The sequence below is a fragment of the Gouania willdenowi genome, chromosome 4 (genome assembly GCF_900634775.1).
Source record: "Gouania willdenowi chromosome 4, fGouWil2.1, whole genome shotgun sequence".
Lineage (NCBI taxonomy): Eukaryota > Metazoa > Chordata > Actinopteri > Blenniiformes > Gobiesocidae > Gouania > Gouania willdenowi.
The window spans coordinates 19,402,965-19,420,205 of NC_041047.1; the positions used below are offsets into that span (position 1 = coordinate 19,402,965).

At 41.7% G+C, this 17,241-nt stretch overlaps 1 protein-coding gene across 2 annotated transcripts in view; it reads left to right on the top strand.

Moving 5' to 3' along the window:
* The window catches only part of ttc39a (tetratricopeptide repeat domain 39A), a 40,038-nt gene that overhangs the window by 19,752 nt on the left and 3,045 nt on the right, over positions 1-17,241 (top strand). For both annotated transcript variants that reach the window (XM_028444124.1, XM_028444125.1), the window contains 15 exons: positions 265-396; positions 2,343-2,383; positions 2,520-2,587; positions 2,665-2,729; positions 3,522-3,621; positions 7,244-7,309; positions 7,820-7,928; positions 8,023-8,090; positions 8,171-8,230; positions 8,670-8,831; positions 9,160-9,251; positions 10,232-10,352; positions 11,400-11,511; positions 11,687-11,801; positions 11,925-12,041. In XM_028444124.1, the coding sequence (XP_028299925.1) occupies positions 265-396; positions 2,343-2,383; positions 2,520-2,587; positions 2,665-2,729; positions 3,522-3,621; positions 7,244-7,309; positions 7,820-7,928; positions 8,023-8,090; positions 8,171-8,230; positions 8,670-8,831; positions 9,160-9,251; positions 10,232-10,352; positions 11,400-11,511; positions 11,687-11,801; positions 11,925-12,041 (1,428 nt within the window). The remainder of the gene's footprint in view (positions 1-264; positions 397-2,342; positions 2,384-2,519; positions 2,588-2,664; positions 2,730-3,521; positions 3,622-7,243; positions 7,310-7,819; positions 7,929-8,022; positions 8,091-8,170; positions 8,231-8,669; positions 8,832-9,159; positions 9,252-10,231; positions 10,353-11,399; positions 11,512-11,686; positions 11,802-11,924; positions 12,042-17,241) is intronic.

Genomic DNA, 17,241 nt, shown 5'->3' on the forward strand with positions numbered 1-17,241 from the left:
GACGTGACACACCAAATACCAGACGCACATTCTGTTTGTTTTTACATGTGACAGTGTGTTTTTATTTTCATGACAAGGGATACTTGCCAATGTTTGGTGATCACTTCTTCTTTTTTTCTGAGTGTGTCCAATGTGTGGATTTATTGTCCTCTCTAAATCACCTTAAAGTGTTTTGTTCTGTCAACAGACAAAAGCGACTTTTTTTTAATCTCCAGTAGAATTTACAACTATTGCGTGTTGTCTCCTTTGTTGTTTTTTCCACAGGGCCAAAGACAGCATGTACCACGCTCTCACTTATGCCACTATTCTAGAAATGCAGGCCATGATGACCTTTGACCCCCAACACATTATGACTGCGGGAAATACCATGAAGGAAGCACAGGTTGTCTGTCAGCGGTGAGTCTCCTCCGTCCCTTCAACCTGGTCTGATTTTGTCTATCTCAGATAAACACTTTGATAAATACAATTTGGCAATATGGCGTGACCAATGACTTTGTACTGTGCCTGTAGCAGGAGCTTGTCCAAGATGAGGCCAAACGTATCGTCATTGGTCATCCCAGAGGCCACCATGCATTTTCGTCAATGGTCTTTGTCATTGTAGATTTTTTTATTGATTTGTGTTGGAATTTAACACCTGACTCAAGGACAGGATATAGTATTCCCCTTATTTATACATGTAAACTGCTGCAACATCTCTCAGATATCACCAGAGACCAAACTACTTTCAAATAGTTAATAGTTTAAAACGGTGTTCAGATGCACTTACACACATTTATTTGTTTCATTTGATTTCATTTATTTTTAATCTGTCATGGTAAAGATCACATTTTTTTTCACCAGGAATATTGAACTTTGTTACATTTGCTGTCCAGAAAGGAGCAGGAAGAAGAAAACATTCTTATATTGCTTGCCCCTTACTCAATCACAAATATTAAACAATTGGTCTGCTAAGTTCACACTGAGATAAGGTCCAAAACTCCTGAACTCGTTGCCGCTTGAGTTACATGCCATCAAAGACCTGCCCCTGTTCAAAGCAAAACTAAAGACTCACCTGTTTAGGAAGGCATTTGATATATAGTTCTGTGGCACTTGTTTTACATGTGATAATGGTCTGTTTTTAATCATATATTATGCTGTTTTTAAATTGTATTTATTATTGTGTAGAGCGCTTTGGTCAACTTTGGTTGTTGTAAAGCGCTTTAGAAATAAAACTTGATTTGATTTGATATGAAAGATATTACAGCGTTGAAAAAAAAAAAAGAATAAATGCATTAACAAATTCAAGGACTTATGTGCCTATGTACAAGAAGAGTCTTCTAAGACAATAGGTTCATATTGTCTGCAGAGTGTCTTTTTGTACATTATTTTAAATTGAAATACATTTAAACTGCTTTTTATCTCGCTATGTAAAGAATTCCACATTTTGACTCCAACAACAGAAATGCATATCTTCTTTAAGGTTGTTTATGCAAATTGATGTTTGAAATTAAATTTCCTTCAGTGGTTCCCATCCTCTAAACTAAAAACAAACAAACTTTTGTAAATGTCCTAGTAGTTCTCTATTTTTTTTTTTAGCTACAAACAAAACTGTAAATGCAGCTCAATCAAGTTTTTTTTTAGGTTTTAACAATCCTGACTTAATAAACAGACTGCTTGTGTGCTTTCTATAATCTGGCTTGTGAATAATTCTTACTGCTCTTATTTTGTAATAAAAATAATGGTTTTATGTTGCTTATGTACATATTTCCACACAGTAACAAAGAGAGCAATACAGTATTCTCATGACCTTATTATGTATTTTTGGTCTTTTTTTTCCTCTCTTTATGAAATGTATTAGAAATTAGATAATATGTTAGTAATTGACATATTTTGATTCTTCCTCTGTGTCCCAAAACAGAACAAACAGACTACAGAAAATTGATTATTATAAATAATTCATGCGAAGAGCATCAATATTTAATCCAACAGCACATAGTGTAGCACTATTTGAACACTGGGCACTGTTAGTAACCTATGTCATCTGTTGGTTTAAGAAATGTCATGGACATCTGTGTGCATTTGTCATGAAGCCCTTCTGGGAATCCATCATGACTCAGACTTCTTCTTAGCTTTGTGCCACATAGATCTGTGTGAGAGAAGTGGTCGCTGTGCTTCTTGGTAAAGTTGTGGCAGCAGTGGTAACAACATCCTGTTTTTACCAGGGTGAGGCTGAGGTCACCTGATTTGCATGTGAATAAGGAATAAGAGAGGAAATGTAGGGTGAAGCAGCGTCTAGCAGAATCATGTTGTTGTAATGATTTAGCTGCTAATGGTTTTATGTTATTTTGTGCTTTCAACATCAGGCACCGCAAGAAGTCGAGCTTCTCCAAAAGCTTCACAGAAGGTCAGTAGATCCGTTACAACAGGAAGAATACAGTGGGATGATGTGAATCTGAGTCTGTGTGTGTGTGGGGGGGTGGGGGGGTTACTCATTGGCTGAGTTTAAGAGGTGACTGTTTTTACCTTTCATTTCTTCACAGAGGAACTTCACGCTGAGGTTTGCTATGCTGAGTGTCTCCTGCAGAGGGCAGCGCTCACCTTCCTTCAGGTCAGTTTGAATACTAAATCACAGTCTGCAAAGATGGAACAAACTTGACTTGACCCTTAATCTCTGTGTGTGCTCAGGATGAAAACATGATTAGCTTCATCAAAGGGGGAATCAAAGTGAGGAACAGCTATCAGACTTACAAGTAAGACTCAAGATCAAACATACGGTTACATCCAGGGTTGGGCTCCATTACAATTTTTCAGTTACAATTACGTGTCTTCAATTATCCATGTTCATTTACAACTCATTTATGACTACGGTGATCACCATTTTTTCCAATTACAAAATAAAATTACAATTATTATGTCTTCTGAAAGTCAGTTACTACAAATATGTTCTCAGTGACTAAAGTTCAAATTGAATTAATCATAATCACAGCCTGAAATGAACAACCTCATAAAACTTGTGTTAGCTTTTTGTTAGCATCTCTTATGATAACGGGTCAGTTTTAACCCTTTTCTTAAATCAGCTGTAAAATACACAAAAACACATTACTGGTTACCTTGTTAGGCTTCCTTGGTATTAATATTTTTGGTGTGGGCGTCTGAGTCTTTTTGGTGTCAGTATGCCCCTAGATTTAAGAATGATCCACAAGAGAACTGACAGGTAGTGGGGAAAGTTAATATAAAACATATTTTATTAATTGTAACTACATATGTGTAGGTCATAGAAGTGTAACATGGTTCCCCAGGTTTGTGTTTAATTACATATTGATTTACAGTTTTTATACAATGCTCATGCCAATTACAAAGTCAATTATCTGAACTAAATTCTGATTACAATTATAATTACGTCATAGTTGTATTGATTTTGTGATTACAATTATAATTGACCCCAACCCTGGTTACATCCATACCTGTTTTTGTGCTTTATTTGACTTTTTTTTTCCAATTTACAGGTTTTCTAATGACATTTCTTTTTTCTACACTTTCAGAGAGCTTCATTCTGTCCTGCGGTCCTCTGGATACACTCATGGTGATAACCATGGACATTTTGAAGGAGGTGTCAAGCTAGGAGTGGGAGCCTTCAATCTTGTAAGTAATAGTGAGATTGAGGGATATATCTTTATGAGAACTACCATATTTTTTCCAAGTTTTAATTTTTAACAAAAAACTTTAGTCATCTTGCTTTTGTTTGAATTTAGTCTTAGTGTAATTTGAGTCATTGAACTATGAAATAATGCAAAGGGCTGTGCAGCAAAAAGCAAATCTTTAATTTAAAAGGATAATGAAATGTGAAATCTGTGGATTAAAGGTGCAGTCCGCAACTCTCAGATCCCTTGCTCCCCCTCCCTCCCTGCTGCTCTCTTGCCCTGCCTCCAAACTTTCTAAAGTCCCTCCCTCAGATTAGCTAAAAAGCTAACGTTAACCCGACAGCAACATCACAGTAATATAACATGCTCTGTTAAAAGCATATTATTTCAGCACTTCTCTCTCTCAATGTGCACACACCAATTTATCAGCAGCAGCAGCAACAACACAGTGTCACTTACAGCAACCTACACGGAAGCTGCTGCGCACACATGAACACATGCTCGACAGAGTTCTGGTGTAACAATTACAAATCAAACATAATGTAAATCAAGCAGAAGTAATTACCTTTTAAGCAGAAAAGTCACCAATTCCATCTTCCACTCCTCCAGACCATACACTGTAAAAAAGACGGGTGCTCTACCTTCGGGGAAATGGGCAGGGACTGTGAGCAACAGCTGTCAGTCAGCCCATCAAACACAATCCTGGTTCTGATTGGTTCTTTTTGCTTGGTCGCGGTGCATTCTGGCAGTCTGCCAAAGGCTGCAGGAGCAGCAGGAGGGACTCAATGAGCCTGTTTTTTTCACACAAACTACTAGTTTGATGTGAAGCTTTTCTTACATAATGACAGCTTTAGCAAATATGACAAAAAGTCCCTTTTATAAGAGTTGCAGACTGCACCTTTAAAGGATAAATGTGTTCATCCCATTGCTAAAAAAGAGAGATGAGTTGGGAGCAGCTAGACTGAGAGGTGAGCAGGTTCTATTTCATCCCTGCTGACCGCCAGAGGCGGTGCTTTAAGCACTGAATATTCTCCTTCACGCATGCGCAGTGCGAGTATGTATACCAACAATGTCACCCGTGACCCCTGGATGACCCAGAGGAAGTTATACTGTATATCTTCCGGTATCACTCCAGAGTACTTTCCTTTTTTTCTTCTCGCACGCAGTTGCTGGAATATTGTGCATACAGCTGCCGTCGCTAGTAGCTCCGTGACCATGGTTGGTCGGAGCAGCGTGCATTCGCCCTCCAGAAGCTGCGACGGTGAGTGTTTGGGTAGCTTCACCCATTAGCAACCTCTGTTGGCACAGGCCGCGTTAGCGCCGCCTCCCCCAGCATATGGTCTGTGTTTGGTCCCGACGACACACGCTGACAAGGTAAGTAGTCGCTTATTTGGCAGATCAACGGTCGCACCGTGGCACCTTCCCGACAGGAGGGATCTCCTGTCCCAACTGGCTGGGCGGATTTGGCACCCCAATCTGCAACTCCTTCAACTATGCATTTGGCCACTGGGGGGCCCGAGATGCTCCTGAGCATCTGTGCCGACCCAGTTAGATATAATATAATAAATGCAAGAGTGCCGTCTACTCGCCTCCAGTATGAGAACAGATGGAAACTGTTTTCCGACTGGTGTATAAGGCGGGAGGTGGACCCTGTGCACTGCCCTGTGCCAACAATTCTGGACTTCCTCCAGTCCCTTTTGGACAAAGGGCTTTCTCATTCAACGCTGAGAATCTATGTCGCAGCAATATCTTGCCGACATGTAATGGTCGACAATGGCACGATTAGTAGCCACAAGCTGGTGTCCCTTTTCTTGAGAGGAGCTTGGAGGTTGCATCCTCCGAGAGCCACAAGGACTCCAGCATGGGATCTTCCTCTGGTGCTGGAGGCATTGCGCCTTCTACTGTTTGAGCCCTTGGCACAAGCAATGCTGAAGTGAGTTACCCTTAAGACTGCATTCCTTCTGGCGATTTCCTCCGCGAAGCGTGTCAGTGAGCTGCACGCCCTTTCAATCAGCGACACATGTCTGAGGTGGAATTCGGAGGGCTCGGGAGTCACTCTGTGGCCAAACACAGCTGTTCTCCCTAAAGTGCTGTCTCGCGCTCACCTCAACCAGCCCATTCGGCTGGCACGGTTCAACCCTTCTTCCGTGGAGCCAGAGGTTCAGTCTGACTTGTTGTGCCCAGTGCGCGCCCTGGAAGCCTACATTGCAGCTTCTGTAGGTTTTCGGGGGTCTGATCAGCTCTTTCTTTGTTATGGTGGCCCTAACAGGGGTGGTGCTGTCTCCAAGCAGCGCCTGTCCAACTGGATTGTCGATGTGATTGCCCATGCATATCGGGCAAGTAACCGTCTCATCCCATCTGGTGTACTACCAGGAGTGTTGCTACGTCATGGGCTGCCCTGAGGGGAGTGCCCCTGGAGGACATCTGTGCTGCGGCCTCATGGGCATCGCCGGACACTTTCTCCAGATTCTACTGGGTGAATGTAGCCACACCCCATCCATTGGCTGTGGTCCTTCGTACAGAGTCCTCTGATCCTAGACACTGAGGGGTGGTAAGCAGGATTCTTCGTAACTTTTCTGGTATAAGTCATTCAGTGCTTAAAGCACCGCCTCTGGCGGTCAGCAGGGATGAAATAGAACGAAGAGTTACGAATTTAACTATGGTTCTATGAATCCTGAATGACCGCCAGAGCTCTTTGTCACTCAGAACCCTCGTGTGCTCGCGAGAAGATTCTGTAGGAAAGTACCCTGGAGTGATACCGGAAGATATAAACTTCCTCTGGGTCATCCAGGGGTCACGGGTGACATTGTTGGTCTACATACTTGCACTGCGCATGCGCGAAGGGGAATATTCAGTGCTTAAAGCACCGCCTCTGGTGGTCATTCGGGATTCATAGAACCATAGATATATTTGTAACTCTTCGTTTTATCCTTATACAGTCCTTAGTTTGCTGGGTTGATCTGGGGGCAGGAGTTGTATCCTGTTCACTTTTTTGAGCTTTGAAATAGGAGATTGTGATTTAAAATAGGAAGTTTACATTTAAATACAGCTGCGTGTGTCCCAGGATTTGTTGTGTCTCTCAACAAGAAATTTTCCCAAAATCTCTTTATAACTTTTAATGTAGTTGTTGCTGGTCATGTACTGGTATAAATTGATTTAATCAGGCTACAACAGGGCAGCTGTGGTCACAGTTGTAGTTTGCCTCCACCAGTATGACTGTGGCATCAATGAATAATACATTTAGTCTGCATAAGTCCCTGGGGTTACAGAAGTGATAATATATCTGAATTATATTATATTATATTATATTCACATTTTCACTTTCTCCTGTGGGCCGAATTTGATGCTCCTAAGGGCCAGATTTGGCTACCGGGCCATGAGTTTGACACATGTGCTTTAGAGAATGTCACCCTACCTTTAAAAATATAGTTTAACCACCCACTTACTTTGGTTTTTATATATATATATATATATATATATATATTTTTTTTTTTTTTTTTTTTAACGTTTGTACTTCAATGCTATTGTAAACATAGAGGTTCCTGGTTTTGCTTAATGGTTATGCTCTTTAGATCCTGCTCATAGTTTTTTTTTTAACTCTGCTGCTTCTTTACTTCCCTCAGATGATTTCCATGTTGCCCACACGAACGCTGAAGCTTCTGGAGTTTGTTGGTTTCTCTGGTAATAAAGTGAGTATACGGAAGTACCAGCTTGTTATGTCTGACAAGTTGTCATTTAGTTGAAGATGTTTTGACACATACTGTACGGGCTGGGTAACAAACGTGTGTGGTTTCACCATGAGGTACTGTAGATGAGTGATTATTGTGGAAGCTTTTCTCGGATTTAGCAGAAGACACGAGTACTTACTTGTCCTATGACTGTTTTTTTGACCACAATAACTATTGGGCTTTACAAATTAGTCACTGTTGTTTTATTTCAGGTATCACAACACAAACAGTAGATATTTGTAAATATTTCAGAATATTTCAGAACTGATTTGTCTACATCTTTTACCCTGTGCTTGTTGTTTTCAATAAAAGGAATAATTAAACATGATTTTATTCCAGTGTACACCAACTGGACACAGGATGTTAATGCACTAATTTGTTTGTTGTGCTAGTTTCTAATCAACTAACTAACCTCACAGTCAGTTTAGATTATGTAAAATATAAAGTAGTTTTTGGATTGTGTGCGTGCAGGAGTTTGGTCTCCAGCAGCTTCAGGATGGTTCTGCAGAAACCACAATTAGGTCCTTCTTGTGCAACATGCTACTGCTTTGCTATCACACATTCATGAGTTTCATACTAGGTAAGCAAGAACTGCTCACAGTGCTTTACCAGAAAACTCTTTCCCACCGCAAACAACAATAGTTTTATGTTGTTCTGCCTCGACCGTTATGCAGGAACTGGGGAGGGAGACGTTGACGATGCAGAGAAACTTCTGCAGCCTTTTTTGAAAAAGTATCCCAAGGTGTGTCTCGAGAAAATTCTGTGTGTTGTTGTAAATTTCCACTTCTTCTTCATAAAGCTCTGTGTTTTTTCTATTTGAAGGGATCGATCTTTTTGTTCTTTGCTGGGCGCATAGAAGAGATCAAAGGCAACCTGGATGCTGTAAGGTCTTCATTATGTTTTATTATTGTGTATTTATTCATTTTTTATTAAAACTGTATGTCATTCTGAGACAAAAATCTTGATTTTTAACAAGTACACATCACAACACAGTTACAGAGAAAGCTAAATAAAACTGACTCAATAAATGTTTTTTTACAGAATATTTTAAAACATTTGCACCTATTTAATAAACAATTTATTTATTGGATATAACTGTGTGGATCTGTCACTTTGGGGTGTGGATAAAGTGGTAGTATTTAAAAAATAAAATAAAAGCTTAATAATAAAAAAACAAAAACCTGTATCTATACCTTTATTTTATTTTGGTGCAAAAGGGATTTATAACTGAAGCTGGTCTATGTTTTATATGGCCTTCATGACGCTTGTTCTGACCGGATGTGTAAAGTATTGGACTGTGGTTTATTTGTGTCCCTGCCAGGCCATCACTCGTTTTCAGGAGTGCTGTGAGGCTCAGCAGCAGTGGAAGCAGTTCCATCACATGTGCTACTGGGAGCTGATGTGGTGCTTCACATACAAAAGGCACTGGAAGATGGCCTACTTCTACGCTGACCTGCTCAGCAAGGAAAACGCTTGGTCCAAGGTGAGTAATCAATCTGTCTGGAATGGATAATTAATGCAAGTTAAGAAAAAGTGGTGTCAATGGTGGAATAGTTTTCCTAAGAGTTGTCGTCCTTCTGTTACTGCCTTATAAATGCAATGATATCAAACAGCCATAAGAGGTCAGTATTGTAACAAGATCTTGAGAGTGAATCATCAGTTTTTATCTAAGATTTTTTATTAGTATAATGATATCGTTTGTGGTTTGATCTGGAAAAATAAAGCTTGTTTTTGTTTTCACTCCCCCCAAAATATTGACTTTCTTAGCCTCAATACAGGATTGCAGTTGTGACCATATTTTCCTTCTTCAGGCTACCTATTCTTATATGAAAGCAGCCTACCTCAGCATGCTGACTAAGGATGATTGCTTAACCTTCGGGGAGACTGCATTGACTCTCTTCAGGTGAGAACTGAAGCATCTGTTAAATTGGTCAGTTGTGAGAGTGAAACATGCTGAGCTTTGCAACACGAAAGGCTATTTGATGACTTTATAATGTCATTCTCCTACAAAATATTCTTAGATTTTCAAAAGAGGGATTGGAATTATTTACAGAAAATGTCTAAACTCAGACAAGGTTGTGCATCTTACTCACAATTAGGTGTTTACCGACTCCAAACCTTTTTTGTTTGTTTGGTTCTTACTTTTTCCATTACTTTTGTTACAAACGAACATAAACGATAAAAAAAAATATGTATGTATATGCACTGTATATGTTTGTATAGTATTCTTACATAATGAAAAACCAAATTTGTAGTTCCAATTACAATGTTATTGTGTGAAGGAGGGGTAGGCACCTATAAGTTCCTTGAACTTCTGTCCGCTTCTTTTGAGCACTTTCTCCTTTGAATACGTGTTATGTATTGTACATAAAATTTGTTTTTTTATGTTGCTCAAATAAATAAATAAACAAAAAAACAAACTTTATTATTTTTATTTTATAATATGGAACAAAATATGGAACTTTGTTAGTCCTGACGAAGACCATGCTTTGTCGAAACATGTTGGCTTTTTAATGATTTTTCCCCCTGTTTTTCCAAGAGCACCCAAAACTGTTAAACTTTAAACACTGTTGAGCAGCTAAACACCTTGCCTTTGTTCTAAACAGGGGACTGGGTTATACAAAAAAGGCGCAATAATCAATAAAAATACACGCAAAAGTTCGATAGCACGCTCCAGTTTTTCTTTATAAAGATATTGTTCAGTGTCTTTGTTTGTGGCAATCCCATTTTTTCCAGTACTTATCCCCTTAATTATTTTGAAACCTCAGTCTAAAAGTAATTTTCTCCATGCCGCGGATAAAGTTCATGATGTTTTTAAGTCTTAAAGTTGAGGGTTCCTCCAAACATTTTTAAAGATCTGCTTTTTCTGTTTTATATTTTCAGGCAGGTCTCAACGCTAAAGCAGAAAATAGCAGGAAAATCTTTACCAACGGAGAAGTTTGCCATCAGGAAAGCACGCCGCTACTTTGCAGAAAATCCTGCTCCTCTTCCAGCCCCTCCACTGGTCAGTACTCAACAAGTCACATAACTTCCCTATCAGTTGTACAAAGAAATGTAAGATGGTGCTTTTTTTTTTTTTTTTACTTTGTGCTATGTTTAGCCTTAAATATGTACATTTATGCTCACAAACTACCAAGTTATTTTGGTTTATATAAATGTAACATAAAATGAAATGCTTTCATCGCTACCAAGGTCAAGATATCCTTATTTGCACCCGTAGGTAGAACCTGGACTTAAGAATGCACCAGCTGTCTCGTCACACTTATTACTCATTACTTAATTAGAAAAAAGCAACCCCCGCAGATAAAATAAGAAATAAAACTGTTGATTAATGCTGTAGTTGAAAGCTTCCACCTCAACCATGAAACATTAAAAGTATGTAAAACAAGGAAGTAGAATGATACAGTAAAAATGAAATACTAACTAGCTACAATAATTCAAAAAGCAAAGGGATAGCAGATGATAAACTCTTAAATGAGGAAATTGAATCACAATATATACTGTAGTCTTTTGGATTGAACCAATGGCAGCAGGAATAAAATGGTTTTGCTTTTGCATTTTGGGACTTTATATCTTTCTTTTAATTGAAGATGGTGGCATTCATTGGGAAATCTTAAATCCAATCAAGCAACTTAGACTTATTTAATAAACAAGCTGCAATTGTGCTTTGACAATGTGGAAAGTAAGCAGTTATGATGTTTTTAATTTTCTGACCTTTTATAAAAGTGATGTCCTGAGGGTGGATCTTAAAATCCAAAAAATACCTTCAACTAACTCTTTCCAACATAATTCATGCTATTTCATTTGTTGCTGATCTGGTAGTATAGCACACACTTCTTTTGGTTCTCTGGTTTCATCTTTGAACATCGAAACACATCTCATGAGTAAGTTTTAAATCTAGGATGGGAAAACACAAGTCAAAGTTCTCAAATAAAATGAATGTACAGAATTATAGCCTGACAACCATACGATGCAAACACTGATTAAACATTGCCAGTTTTGGTTTTTAAAATAAAAACTGTAGTTTATTATTGTCTGTTTGTTTGTGTAGGAGATGATGTACATCTGGAATGGCTACACGGTCATTGGCAAACACAAGGACCTCACTGAAGGCATGCTGAAAACCCTGGGCGAGGCGCAAGCTAAACTAGAAGATGGCCCAAGTATGATGAAATGATGAGGTTACAAATAAAATCAAATCAGTCAAACACAAATTAAGTCAAACATTTTTTAAAGTACATCTAATGTTATTTCAGATTACTAAATTCATTAATGTGGTTTGGACAGTTTTTTTTACTTTTTCCCATTTAGTTACTGATGGTTTTTGGTGGTTTGCAGGAACAGAGTTCTCCATCGACGACCAGTGTTTGATCAGCCTCTTGAAGGGACTGTGTCTCAAACACCTTGGACACAGAGATGAGGCTGAACACTACTTCACCCTCGTCCTCTGCAAGTAAGCCTCAGGACCACCAGCAGCCCTTTACAAGCTGCTTCTTTCAAATTCAATTTGCTGCAGGAAACAGGTGGATTGGGTTTTGATGAAATTCATGGTTTCTGCTTTTGTCTTTTGCTGCAGCGAGACTCAAATCAAGTATGACCACTACCTGGTTCCTAACGCTCTGTTGGAGCACGGCCTGCTGTGTCTGGAACAGGGCAGAAGAGACGAAGCTATCAAACTCCTAGAATCAGCAAAGTAAGTCTTATTAAATACCTGGAATCAAACCATCTGCATTTGGAAAGTAATGAATGAATGCCAACCTGTTGGCGATGTGAACATATTGAGTCACGTTATGAACCTTTAGTGAACAAGTGTCAAACTCATGGACCAGGGGCCAAATCCAGTCCTTTAGAGCATCCATTTTGGCCCGCAGGTAAAAATGAAAAAAAAACCCCACAGAAAACATGAATCATTGTGTTAATGAAACTTAACAATATTTGCAGGGACTCACAGTTTTTTCCGGTGCTTATATTGCATTATTGCACTCATTTTTAATGTTAAAATGTTGAAAAAACTCAGAACTCTTACAAAATCCTTCAATTTTCCTCAAACCATGACATAATATATCCATTAATTAAATAGAAATTGGTCACAAAATCTAAGAATATCTATCACTTATTGCTTGGATATTGTCTGTTTCTTACATATTTTGTAATTTATGTATACGTTGTAGTGTAAACTAGGGCACAATAATAACTTTAGGTTACTCTCGTAACCCCAGTTCTATGAGTAATATTTTGTGAGTTGTCTCGATATGGGATGTGACCTCTGTCTACATTTCTCAGAAGCACTCTATTTCGCTGGTGAGGCGTTACAGTCCGCTGAGAGACCCTCCCACCTCCTATAAAAGGAGGACACGGAAAGGTGCGCACCATTTACATAAGCAAACCTCTTCTCCTCGTTCGAGAAAGAAGGGAAGTCTGGTGAGACATCTCACTCATATTACTCATACAACCGGGGTTTCTAGATAAATCTAAAGTTCTAATTTATAATATTTTGTGAGATGTCTCGCTATGGGATATGGAAACTCCAGTAGTGTAGACATGCTTATCGAGCGGCACCAGCCTTCAGGGCAGAAGTCTGATTACATCAGGATAATAAAACCACCCATGCCACGCACAGGGCGGATACGTCCAGCATGTAAAAATGGACAAACATGAGGGGCGAGGACCAGCTCACTGCCGCACAGATGTCCTGAACAAACACTCCCCTGAACAAAGCCCAGGATGTGGCAAGACCCCAAGCCGAGTGTGCTCACAGACCCGCAAGAGGCTGCAGACCATGACTCGAGTAAGCTAAAGCAATAGCCTCCACCACCCAGCGTGACAGGCATTGCTTAGTGACAGGCATCCCCTTAAGGAGATTGGCCAAGTAGACGAACAGCTGATCGCTCTTCCTGAGGCACCTTGTCCTGCCCATATAAGTGCGGATCGCACAAACAGGGCATAACAACTGAGGCCGCTGCTCACCCAGAGAGGCAGAAAAGGCCAGCAGGTTGATGGGAGAACATGAGCCCACCACCTTCGGCACAAAAGCCAGGTTGGGCCTCAGAATGATTCTCTCATCACCCGGGAAAAGTTGAGCGCACAACGGGTGAACCGAGGGCGTATGAATGTCGCTAACCCTCTTGGCTGATGTCAGAGCCAGCCACAAAACAGCTTTAAGAGAGGCGAACTTCAGGTCCGTCTTACCCATTGGTTCGAATGGGGGACCCTTAAGACCCTCCAGAACCACCGCCAGATCCCATGGTGGAAATATTGGTCTTGACACGGGGAGGAACCTGTGTGCACCCTTCATAAACTGGCAGACCAGCGGGTTCTGACTCGCCGGTCTGTCCCGAAAGTCCACATGACAGGAGGCAATCGCCGCCAAATACACTTTCACAGTGGAAAAGGCTTTGTGTTTGTCAATCAGGCCCTGCTGAAATTATAAAAAATGCCAGATCTGACTACTTTCGTCACTTTGAACAAAAAAAAAACCTCAAGTATTGTTTGATACCATCAACTCTATTGTATGTCCTGCTGCTCCTCTTACACCTGTGTTCTGTAAAGCTGACAGCAATGATTTCCTAAACTATTTTATTGATAAACTCCAGGATATCAATGATAATCTTCCTTTGCTCTCATTCTGCACACCTGGTGCTGTTGAGCTTGTTTCCCACGAGTGGTCCTCTTTTAGCCTTGTAACACAGGCCGATGTCTCATCTATGGTAACCAAAATGAAGCCCTCTTTCTGTGTGTCTGATGTTCTGCCCTGTAGATTTTTTGTAAAAGTCTTTGATGTCATTGGCCCCTGGGTTACCGATCTGATCAACCTTTCCCTGTCAACTGGTGTTTTCCCCAGTTCTTTCAAACACGCAACTGTAGAACCACTTCTCAAAAAGCCCAATCTGGACCCAGCAGATTTAAAAAACTTCAGGCCCATTTCTAAACTTCCGTTTTTGTCCAAAGTGTTGGAGAAGGTGGTCTCTGATCAGTTGGTACCCTTCTTGGAGAAACACAACATTTTCGACACTTTTCAGTCCGGTTTCCGTAAGAATCACTCCATGGAAACCGCCCTGCTTAAAGTGTCCAGTGATATTATGATGTCCGCGGACTCTGGAAAATGTGCTGTTCTTGTGTTGTTAGATCTCTCGTCAGCATTTGACACTGTGAATCATCAAACCATGTTGACAAGACTGCGTGACCTGGTTGGAATGTCTGGACCAGTCTTGGAGTGGTTCTCCTCGTATTTGTCGGGGAGGAGTTTTAGTGTCTATGCAAATGAGTTCCTGTCTGACCCTGCTGATTTGCTGTGTGGGGTTCCCCAGGGCTCTGTTTTGGGCCCGATTTTGTTTTTACTCTATATCCTTCCATTAGGGAAAATTATCCAGACCTTTGATGATGTTTCCTACCATTTGTTTGTGGATGATATTCAGCTTTACTGCTCTTTTAAGCCCTCTGAGATCCAGAAATTAAGCTCTCTGCTGAAATGTCTTGCGCAAGTTAAACAATGGCTCGGTGCAAATTCCCTACAACAAAACCCAGACAAAACGGAGGTGCTGGTGTTTGCCCCTGATGACGCTATGCCAGGGATTCACCAGTATTTGGGCGACCTGAGTTTGTCTGCTAAAACAAGCCTTAGAAATCTTGGCATTATCTTTGACAAAGCAATGTCATTAGAGCACCACTCTAAACTGCTGACAAGGAACTGTTTTTACCAACTGAGGAAAATCTCTAAACTACGTTCACTTGTGTCCAGAGATGATCTTGAGATGATTATCCACGCCTTTGTGTCTTCCCGTTTAGACTATTGTAACAGCTTATTTTCTTGTCTAAACAAAAAGGCGCTGTCTCGTCTTCAGCAGGTACAAAACTCTGCGGCGAGGTTACTGACTCGCACAAACAAAAGGGCCCATATTACTCCCATTCTAAAAGCCCTTCATTGGCTCCCAGTCACTTTTCGTTTCAATTTTAAAATTCTGGTGCTGACCTTCAGAGCCTTGCATGGTCAGGCTCCCTCCTACATTAGAGATTTGTTGTGTCCTTATACCCCCTCCCGGAGGCTGAGGTCCCAGGATCAGAACCTGCTCATGGTCCCCCGTACCCGTTACAAGACCAGAGGAGATCGCTCCTTCCAGGCGGTCGCGCCAACGCTCTGGAACGATCTTCCGTTTTCCTTGCATTTGCTTGATTCTGTTGATGCTTTTAAGAGCCAACTGAAAACCTATTTGTTTCAGAAAGCATTTTAAAATTCCAGTGATAAAGGGTTGTTTTATGACCATCATATTTTTGTGACTGTAACTGTAATTTGTATTGTATTGTATGCACTGTATGTATTGTGAAGCACTTTGTGACTCCTGTCTGTAAAAGGTGCTATATAAATAAATATTACTTACTTACTTACTGCAGGAATGACAGAATCACACCCACCGGGCACTGAAAAGTAATATTGCCTCCCTGGATACACCATTCCTCAAACACCCTCTACTTGCAATCATAAAATGATTTAGTGGAGGGGGCCCGGGCGTTCTGTATGGTAGAGATCACACTCTGTGATAACCCTACGGTCGACAGATTGCGCCACTCAGGGGCCAAGCCCACAGCACCAGGGGCTCTGGGCGTGGATGAAAAACTGTGCCCCTTGCCTGCGTTAAAGCTGTCTGTTTCCCGTTTGCCAGCTTTGACTTTTCCGCTTTCACACGTCCTCCCACGGGTGTCTCACGCTCCATCCTCCCCTCTATCAAGGCTCGGCCCTCTGATGATTGGAAGAGATGGACATGTTCCACAGAACATTTGGCTGTTGCCCCTCACTGCATGTCCACAAGCACGCACTCACACACCTGTTCAAACAACAGTGGTGGGTTCATCACCCATGCCCCTAGGCCAAAGGCCTGGGGCACATCTTATGAAAGCAAAATCTGCCTCAGTAAGTAGAGTGGTGACGGGACCCATCATGTTGTCACCACCTCTTGCTGAGGGGACGTGCGTCGTCCTCAGCAAGAGAAGACGTCCCACACTCCACAGGATCAGTCTGCGTGCCAGTGACAGCAACCGACGGGAGCGTAAACCACCCTGGCGGTTGATGTACGCCACGACCGTGATGTTGTCCATCCTCACCAAGACATGATGTCTCCTGAGAGGCGAAAGGAAGTGGATCAGCAAGTGGAACACCGCATCCCAGCGGCCCCTTACAGACCTGCCCTTGTGGATCCCACCCCAGCTTAATAGACTGGCGTCCATGGCACCATATAGGCACCCCCTCCATCAGGAAACCGGGGGCCTGCCAGTGCCGCAGCGCTGCACTCTGACATAACCAAAACTCTGAGCCCATATGAGGCCACCCACAGCTGAAATTCTCTCATGTGCAGGCGACCAAGCCGAATCACTGTAAGAATCATACTCTTACAGTCTATAACAAGGGTGTCCTCATCAAGTGAGAAGATATCCGCCAGGTTCAGCTGAGAGCCCCAGCTGGGTCTTGAGCAGCAGCAGCGTCAGAGGAGTCCCCTTTTCCGAATCCACCGCGGCAGGAGCAATGTGTCTGGAGGGAAAGGGGCCCTATTCGGGCCTGCCCAAAAGACGTGCCAGTCTCCTGTGGAGGCACTGGGTGTTGAACACCGCAAAGTGCTGACAAAAACCCTGGGATTCAACTGCCATTTGGGCATGTTCGACACCCAGGCAGCTCGAGCAGGCTTTGTGCCCCTCCTTGTTGGAGATTCTGCCACCACATGGACAAAGGCAAGCCACATCCTATCCTGAGAGTCCAGGAGAGAGACCCACGTGCACTGGAGCTCGGAGGCGTCAAGGGCCGTGGTCAGAAATGACATCTCGGTGTGCTGAGGTCTCTGAGCTCTGGTCTTGCGGCACGGAGCTAGCAGCGGGGCTGTCACCGTAGTGAGAGGCTGCTGGAGACC